The sequence below is a fragment of the Monoraphidium neglectum genome (assembly GCF_000611645.1).
Source record: "Monoraphidium neglectum strain SAG 48.87 unplaced genomic scaffold scaffold01969, whole genome shotgun sequence".
Taxonomy (NCBI): domain Eukaryota; kingdom Viridiplantae; phylum Chlorophyta; class Chlorophyceae; order Sphaeropleales; family Selenastraceae; genus Monoraphidium; species Monoraphidium neglectum.
This window is the reverse complement of record NW_014011659.1, coordinates 1-8,876: the sequence shown is the minus strand read 5'-3', so window position 1 is coordinate 8,876 and position 8,876 is coordinate 1. Positions and strand designations below refer to the sequence as shown.

Sequence of the window (8,876 nt, the reverse complement as noted above, 5' to 3'; positions counted from 1 at the left end):
AGGCAGGAGTAATCAGCTCAACCTGCGCGTTGCACAACCCAAGCAACGTCATCATGCAAGCCACCACTGCTAGCATCGTGTCAGGCCGTTGATGAGATTGATCATTCCCAGCAGCATTGCAGCCAGTATCAGTGTGCTTGGTTCGCCTTCTGCCAGCACCCAAGGCGGCGAGGCAGGTGCCCCGGTGGCCGGAAGGTCGGCTTTGCAGCGCACCAGCCGCGCAGCGCGCGCCAGCCGCGCAGCGCGCGCCGCCCTCGCATTCGGCAAATCCTCACCGGCCGCCCCCGAGGACCGGCGCGCGTCGCGGCGCGCAGCAGCGCGGCCTGCAGAGTGCGGTTCTCCGCGACCACTCCCATGCGGCGCGCGCCCACGTCACCGGCCGACCACCGCACGTGGCCCGGGCCTGCGAAATCCCATACCTGCAGGGCCGCAGCGAGTTCAGGTGGTAGGGGGAGGGGGGACGCAGGTGGCTAAGTGCATGGAGGACTAGAGAAGGCGAGCGGTCCGCCGCTTATTTCAATGCTGTGTTTTGAACGCCCCGCGCAAGCGGGGCGGCGCCACCACAAGTCTGTTGGCAGTCGCCTTGTGTCGAGTGTAGAGCGCAAGACGCAGCCCAGCGGGCATAGCCCTCTGTAAGGACTCCCGACAGCCCATGTGCTGCCACGTCAAGGAGGGCGTTGTGGCGGCGGCCTGTCGTTGGATGTGCAGGAAACACACCTGCATATGAGTAAACTCTGCGCTGGCGGGCGGCCCGACCTCGTCCCACGCGCCGGCCCGCTGCAGCGTCTCCACGCTCGCCGGCGTTATGGTGCTGACCCGAAGGTCCGGGTATTGCGGCGCCTCCAATGATAGCGGCGGCGGCTGCGCAGCGCTCGCGAGAGCGCCGGGCACGGGGGACATTTGGGTGTGATGGCCACGCACCCCTGCATGTTGACCTCAACGCTACCAGCTGCAGCAGTGCGAGTAAGTGCCTTTGCGGCACAGCCGCATCGGCATTATGTTGGATGGTCTCGTGTCCAGCACGCCGCTACTGCGCGCCCGTATCCATCGATGCACGCAGTGCAGCAGGACAGGCAGAATCGCGCGCCTGTCGGTCGAGCACTGCAATCCGCATGCCGTTCGTCAGAGGGTTGTGGCCTGCGCAGAGATATGCAACGAGCGGGGTAAGAGACCATTTGCGACCGCTGACACGCGCCAGCAGCAGCCAGGGTGCGAGCTGAGGCACTCACGGAGGAGAGCTGCAACAGCAGCCCCAACCATGCCGGCTCCGACGATAGCTACATCCACAATATCCTCATTGCCCGCGACGGTGCTGTAGCGGGCCACTCCCCGCCCGATCCAGGCCGCAGATCGCATGAAGAGTGCTTCTGTGGCGTAGAAAATCGGTCGTAGGGAAGCGTTTGAAATACAAATGGGACCCTTTCAGGCGTGTCCTATTATACCGTATGCAAACCGCCACTATACAGCTTCACATGACAACAAACAACCGCAGCACAGGATCCTTGGCCATTGAAGCACCTTGCAACCGAACCTGCGTCGCACCAGACCAGGAACTGCACGTATAGGCCTTGTCAATAGTGAAAGGCCTGCGTGGCCTGCACATGGCTTGGTCAAGGTCAGTCAACCTGGATTGCCACTACTGCGCGGCTGCGGCCCTGCTGCTGGTATTGAAGGGGGAACCTGTCTGCCCCCCCTTCCCACCCCCTGGGGAGGCCCCGTTTCCACAGCACACACCACATAATGCTTTGCCCTGCCAGCCCTTTTTGCGCTCCATGTGCGCCATGACTGCAACCGCCCCACCCCAGTTGGGAGAGGCAGGAACAACCCTGCTGCCATGTATGATTAAGGGATTGCGATGTTGCACATACGCACACAATCCTTCAAAATGCATGGCCGCCTCAGAGGGGCGCAGAGCTCTCCAGGACAAAAACATGCTGGCAGGCCGTGGCAAACGGTGTCCCAAAGCGGCGGCGCACGGCCAAGCCGGGGGCTCACTCGCTGTCACGCGCCGCCGCCAAGGGTGAAACGCCAATAATTGTGTGAGCCATCCAGCGGCAATTTAACACCGATCTTGTCACGCACACACGGATGTGGAGGCGGGGCACAACATTAGAAAATGCTTTCATACGAGCGAGCCGAGGCCTGAACGAGGTTCCTCACATGGCGCAAGCCATGCGTGTTGTGGAGGAAGACGCAAATGTTTGCGTTGACCGCGCCGCGTGTGCGCGGCTGAGGGCAACGGGCGGGCAGCACACGGCCCGCTTGGCACCGTCCCCCGCACCACGCGCCAGATCTAGTGGCCATCCATGCATGCAAGAAACATAGCTTGCGTCTCCATCACGGCGCAGTGAATGCCCCGTGAATACTTTGGCCGGCTCACGCCCGGCCGTCGCAGTCCGCTTGCTTGCGCCGTCCTCACGGGTTGCACACAAGTGGGCAATCAGCAACACCTGCATGGCCATGCCGCTGCTGGGCCACAACAGCGGGCCGCGGCCGTGAGCCGTGCAGTGCGCGGTGCGGCGCCTCGCCATGCAATGGGGGGACGCGAGGTGCCTGCATGGTCACCGCTGGCGTCGCCGTTAGTAAGGCGGGATGGAGCCTGGTGTGTCGTAGCCCACGAGCCCGCGCGTCTTGAGGTTGTGGCTGCGGATGATCTTGTAGACTGTGTCGTCGCGGTAGCTGCCCTCCTTAGTCGTGGACTCCATGTGAATCCCCTGTGGGGTCAACGGAGAGGGATAAGGTTTAGGGTTCCACTGGGTGAGGGTTCCACGGGCATGGCCGCAACAGACCCACACCCTGACCCCATCGCAGCCGGTAGTGTGCAGACGAGGGAAGGGCGGACGCAAGAAGGCAGTAGCAGACCAGGCGTTGCCATCCGACCCAGATGCCCGAGGCGATGAACCTTCCTAAAGACCGCAGGCGCGCTCGGCAGACGCCTTGCGGCTGCAGGCCGTCAACCGGCTGTTGATGACGTCACGGCCCGCCGGCTGGCGCCCCTTTCCCCCCACCTGCAGGTCCCAGGAGTTGAGGTTCCACATAAAAACGTGGTCCACGCGCCAGGTGGGGCCGCCCTTCCTGGCCAACCACACGGTTGCGGCGGTCCACCAGTCGTACATGTAGTTGCGCGTGCCCACCAGGACGTTGACTGCGGAGGAGGGAGGGGTGCAAGTGCATTGCAAAATGCGGTTGGTCGTTGTCAAAAGTACCAGGGCGCCAGCTGTGGTTGGGAAAGCGCGAGTCCAGAGCCTCGCCCGGGCTGCAGATGCCGTTGTTTTACAGCGCCAGCTGCTATGTCCCCGGTCTTGCGACCCCGCCGCCTCGTGCGCCAGGCACTCACGCGGCAGGAACAGGCGCCAGGGATCAAGCTTGCGCGTGTAGGGGCCATACACCCCGAAGAACGGCCCGTCCGACGCCTGCGCCACGGTGCGCGCGGGGGAGTCGCCCGAGACGGAGGCGCCGCCGCCGATGCCAAACTCGTTGTAAACGAACTCCTTCTGCTTCACATTGATGAGGTTGGCCAGGTCGACGCCAAACAGCTGCGGTCACGCGTTTTTGGCAGCGCGGGCGCGCGTTTTTGGGGCGTGAAGCTTGGGACTCCGTGCAGCTTTGCAAGGTCCGGGTGCGGCACGGCGTGTTGGTGCGGGACAGGCGGGCTGGCAGACGTGCCAAAAGCCTTTGTCTCATCATTGTTGAGAGCGGCCGCCCTCAGGTCCCAGTGCGGTTTCAGGCAACCATCAACAAACCAGCCCTTGGAGAACCCAGCACGCAAATGCCGGGGGCGCGCACGCACACTCTCCAGCATGCAAAAAATGCATGGACACACCCAGGACGCACGCACATGCACCCGCGTACACGCGCACCTTGAGCTCCTGGTCAAACATCTGCGTGCTGTCCTCCATGTCAGACATGCGGTACTTGAAACGCGGGTAGGCGCTGATGCCCACAAAATCAACCGAGTTGTACAGCTCCCGCACGCCGGGGGCGTCCAGTCGCTGCTCGACGTCGCGAGTCTGGTGTTGTGGGGTAGTGGGGTTGGGACGGGACCCACGGTCAACAGGCAAGGACGCCTCACAGACACAACACATATAGTATTGCCGCAGGCGGGCAACGCCACAGGCGCGCAGAGTGCAGCTTGGTTGACACTGCCATGTGATTTGCGTATCTACTACTTTGCCAAAGTTGCTGGTGCTGGTGCTGGTGCGGCCGCTGCTGCCGCATGAGCGCCCCCTCTTGCACTCTCACATACATGCCCACTTGTGCGCTCTCGCTGAAAGACGCCCCCCCCCCTCTGCGCGGAATATCCAATAGAACAGCTCATGGACGCTGCGCCCACCTGGCACATCTCCATGCCGCAAAGCTTATTGAAGTTGGTCGACACGCCCACGCGGACGTTGTCTGCCCACTCAGGGTGGCTACCAAGCACCAGCTGCCTGTCGTGGGCAAGGGAGGCACGATAGCGCCCGCGAGCGCGAGTCAGGCGCGTGGGGCTGGTTACGCGAGCGCCAGTGCTGCAATCTGAGCAGCACTTATGATTGTTGCTTCCCTGGTGTGCAGCTGGCCGTGCAAACTTGCGGAGCGAGGGGTTTCTGGGCCCCAACGGCACTCACTTGACATAAGGCAGCAGCCTGGTATGCTCTCGGGGGTATGCGGTCACCATGGCCGACATCTCCCCTTGCAGGGCAAACCACACCTGGGACGGCGGCAGGGGTGGGCGGGCAAGGCGCCGTCACGTAGCTCAAAATCTTGCGCAGTCAGCTCGCGAGATGGCAGAGGGGCTGGTTGACGCAGCCGACTGCTCTTAATTTGACCCCGCGGCAGGGCTGCGCCCCCACCCAGCCAGCCTGACATGTGTTGCAGCTCGCCTTTCAAATCACCGTGGCCGCCGATGGTCTCTCAGCCTCACACATACTGCCTGACTACCCAGCAGCTACCCGCCAGGCGCCCCAAAAGCACGCCCTGAACCTCACACCCACAAACCCACACACTCACATAACATACAAACAAACACCCGCACATCTACGCTTAGACAACCATGTGCTAGACACGTGCAACACACACCTTGGTGTTCGGCTGCAGGGTGGCCGCCATCACGTCAGCCAGCGGTTTGATCACGAAGTCAAAGTAGCTCATCCCCCCGTACTTCTGCAGCGGGTTGATGAGCATCGCATTGCGCCACTGGCCGTTGTTGAGGCCGTCGTCCAGATGGGGCGTGAAGGCGATGTCGAAGCCGAGGCCCACGGCATAGGCGAGGCAGGGCTGGAAGAGCGCCCCCCACTTTGCCACCAGCTCGGGGGTCGCGGGGGTGCACTCAGGGGAGCCTGAGGGTGGTAGGGTTTGAGTGCAAGTTTTGAGAAGCACTGGTGAACAAGCATAGAGGCTTGAGCAAAGCAGCAGAATGTATGATGACTGGGCGGCGCGGGACATGTGGCTAATTGCCACCGCTGCGCAGAACGTGGCGGTGGTTGCGGCGCCCCGGGTGTGAGAACCCTCGTGCTGCTGGCCCACACGCTGAGCCCACCCAGCATCCAGCACCACCCACTTGACAGCTTGAGGCAGTATCTGTCAACGACAAAGTCTTTGTCCTCGTCAACAAAATAGTGTGAGATCACGAAGTTGATGCGCATGCTGCCCGTCCGGCCGGCACGGTTGACCATGTGCACACACCTGCATGAGGGGTGGTGCGCAGCAATAAAATGAGCGCATGCGCCACACGGGAGGAGGGGTGCGAGCGTTGCTTGGCACGTGCAATGCGCATTGTTGCGAGAACGTGGGCATGGGAATATTGCGAGGCATGCATGCAGCATCTGGCGAGGCGGCTGCACCACCTGCAGGCCGCGCACAGCGGTGCACCTGTCCTGCCCACCACCACACGCCCGCGGGCCCCATCACATGTATGGCTGCAAAGGCGGGCGAACCCGACCCCGCCCGTGCCGCAGCCGGTCGTTCTACCCTGCTGGACACCACATCATGCCCCTGCAAGCTCCCTGCTGCCTGCGTGCCCACCCCGCGTGTCCTGAGCGGCGCCCAAACCCTAGGCTGAAAAGCCTCGGCGCCCTGCTCCCCTGCCGAGCGCCACCAGGCGCGCACCTGGACGCGTTGTAGCCCGAGATGTACTCCGCTACGTTGAGGTCCACAAAGCGGAAGAGCGCCACACTGCTGCTGATCTCTGTCCCATAGGCGTGCGCCCCCGCAGGCGCCAGCGCCAGCACCGCGAGGGCCACCACCAAGGCTAAGCCCGTGCGACTGCGGCGGGCTGAGGCGATGCTGCTGCTGCTCCTGCTCATGCTGCTGCTGCTTCTGGCGTTCGTGCTGCTGCTGGTTGTGCCGCAGATGCCCGCAGCGCCTCTGCTGCTGCTGTTGCTGCTGCTGGCCGCGCTCGCATCGCTGGGCACGCTGGGCGCCATGCGACACACCTGGCCCCTGCAGCTACCAGCGCCTGCAGCGTCCCCGGAGCCTGCCACGCCACAGCTGCGCTCTTGCCGCAGCAGCCGCGGCACCATTCGCAACCGCGGGATCCCTGGGCGTCACCGCCTTCCGCGCAGGACTCCTGCTGTTGCGAACGCCCACCTGGGTGGCGCCGGTGCGCGCACATGACCGGCAATGCCACAATCAGGCAGGGGCAAGGATTGGTTTCCGTCACACATGACATAGTTACGGGGCACTCCTGGGCCGCTGCACGCCCGTCTGACCGCGTGGTACATCGACGACGGACCATTCGGCTGTGGCAGGCCGCCATCGCTTTGGGCGCGTATGGGAGCCATTATTCCCAAGCTTCTCGTACATGGGAGCTGTCAACTGCAGGGCTCACCGGGCAAAACGTCCAAACAACAGCCTCAGTTCCAGGACGCCAAGAAGGCCCACTTGTCACCCTCTTTGCAGAGTTTAAGCTATTATTGACACGCCACGATAAAAGCTAGAAGGTTATCGCGGTCCACTTGTTGAAATGTGCAGCAGCAGCAGCACAAAGCATGCAGCACGAAGCTCCCGATATTCCAGTGAAACTGCGGAACCGTGTGCGCGTTTTGAACTTTGATTTGAGAGTGTAGCAACGGCAACAGCCCCATCAGAGATAGGTCTTTGATCGCCAGAGCCTGGCTGCCGCTGTATAGATCGCCATGACACGCGCAAAGCAGGCAGCGCAGGACAAAGGCAACAAGCGTGTTGCTGAAGAAGTGGATGCCGCCGCAGAGGGCGCTGAAGAGAAGCCCGTGGCGAAGCGGGCCCGAGCAACACGCGGCGGCGGCGGCGATGCGGAGGCCGGGGCGAAGCCTGAGGCAGTGGCCGAGCCCGATCAGGAGCAGCTTGAAGAAGATCAAGTAGAAGGAGGGACCGCGGAGGAGGCTGCCGACGGGGAGGCCGGCGAGGAGCAGGGGGGGGATGCAGACGCGGGGGCTGGCGACGGCGATGAGCAGCCAGCGGAGGACGGCGGCGATGGCGAGGCCGCCGATGACGCCGCGGCCGTGGCGCCAGCGGCCGCTGATGCGCCGACAGGGGACCCCATCACCCTTGGATACCGCTCGTTCAAGTCTGGGCAGGAGGCTTACCACTACGTTTCGACTGTCCTCAAGAACTGGCACCTGGGGCAACCGCTCAACGAGGTACGGCAGCCACCAGCGGCGTCGCTGCGGACCGCGGAGCGCGGTGGCCGCTGCCACCAGGGGGACCTGCGGCGTACGCATGCCCATGCTGCACGTCTTGGAGCAAACAACACCAGGCAGCCTTGGGGGCGAGCCGTATCCAGTGTGCGCTTGCGGTGTGCGCATCCCAATGCAGCCCGCGCTCATTGGACCACGAGAGTGCCCAACCCCCTCCCCTTGCCGTTGCAATACATGTGTCCACACTCACACGCCACTCAGATTGACATACAACCATGCATACATCGTTACCCCGCGCCCCTCATACCTCATAATGACACCTCGCGCTCCACCCCTCCTCCCCTTAGTACGAGCTGGTGATGCTGCTGGACCTCCTCAAGAAGGGCCACCCAAGGGGGGAAGAGAAGGTGCGCGCACTCGTGCATGAGGGGGGCATCGTGTATGGGTGTGCCTGATGTGACGGTAGATCTGGATGTGAATTTGCGCGCACGTGCGCCCTTGTGCGAGTGCCTATTTGCGTGTTGTGGACTCAGAAAAAGGTGTGTGTGAATCTATGCATGTTTGTGTATGTGAGTTTGTGTGTGTGTGTGTGTGTGTGTGTGTGTGTGTGCGCGCGCGCGCGCACACACGCACACGTGGGGGACGGGACACGGCGCGCTTGCAACTTTGGGAGGTGCGCACCGCGCCCTGCCTCTTACCCTCCCTCACCCGCCCCTCTGGCCATCATCTTGACCGACTCGCCAGCTGGCGGGTGGCGTGCAGGCGGTGACCGTCATGGAGACGGCCGTGTCAGGGCAGACCAGCCGCTGCTTCCACATCGTCAGGCCGGGCGGCGCCGTCGAGGACTTTTCTTACCGCAAGTGTCTTGACGCCATCTTCCCGGGTGGGCGCTTGTGGGATAAAGCAGGCATGGGCGAGGCTGGGTGCAGAGGCCGGGCAGGGTAGGGGTCCTGGGCTGCATATTGAAGGCGGCGGATGACTGAGAAGGCGGGGGTTGTGCTCCACGGTGTTCGACACTCTGCGGCGCGTGGTAATGCACGCCCTACAGCGGGTGTGGTCGGATGTGGGCGGACGGCAAGCGCAGCTTCTGGGTGCTGCAGGGAGACCTGTCGTGAACCGCGTCTACGCGCTTGAGCACTGGGCCGGATGACTTGAGCCGATTGTGTATTTCACCATGTGCCCTCCTGCGCACCCCCCGCAGAGATGCTGCTCCTGGACAAACCCTCCAAGGGCACGGCGTTCGGCAAGAAGGGCCGCGGCGGCGGTGCCAGGGGCGGGCGC

General features: G+C 63.2%; 3 protein-coding genes across 3 annotated transcripts; 1 reads left to right on the top strand and 2 right to left on the bottom strand.

Annotated features, from left to right (window-relative positions):
- Window positions 1–717: 717 nt before the first annotated feature.
- Window positions 718–900, bottom strand: MNEG_9532 (hypothetical protein; the record flags this gene model as incomplete). The annotated part of the gene is made up of 1 exon (XM_014041998.1): window positions 718–900. A coding segment is annotated over one exon (183 nt), but the record flags the coding sequence as incomplete, so codon positions are not given.
- Window positions 901–2,579: 1,679 nt separating this feature from the next.
- Window positions 2,580–6,284, bottom strand: MNEG_9531 (hypothetical protein; the record flags this gene model as incomplete). Its single annotated transcript, XM_014041997.1, has 9 exons — window positions 2,580–2,714; window positions 3,009–3,145; window positions 3,338–3,536; window positions 3,861–4,010; window positions 4,334–4,430; window positions 4,608–4,690; window positions 5,059–5,318; window positions 5,540–5,664; window positions 6,088–6,284. 9 exons carry the CDS (start codon window positions 6,282–6,284, stop codon window positions 2,580–2,582), a joined length of 1,383 nt encoding a protein of 460 aa, XP_013897451.1.
- Window positions 6,285–7,115: 831 nt separating this feature from the next.
- On the top strand, window positions 7,116–8,478 carry MNEG_9530 (hypothetical protein; the record flags this gene model as incomplete). The annotated part of the gene is made up of 3 exons (XM_014041996.1): window positions 7,116–7,598; window positions 7,943–8,002; window positions 8,340–8,478. Coding segments are annotated over 3 exons (682 nt in total), but the record flags the coding sequence as incomplete, so codon positions are not given.
- Between the last annotated feature and the right edge of the window lie 398 nt (window positions 8,479–8,876).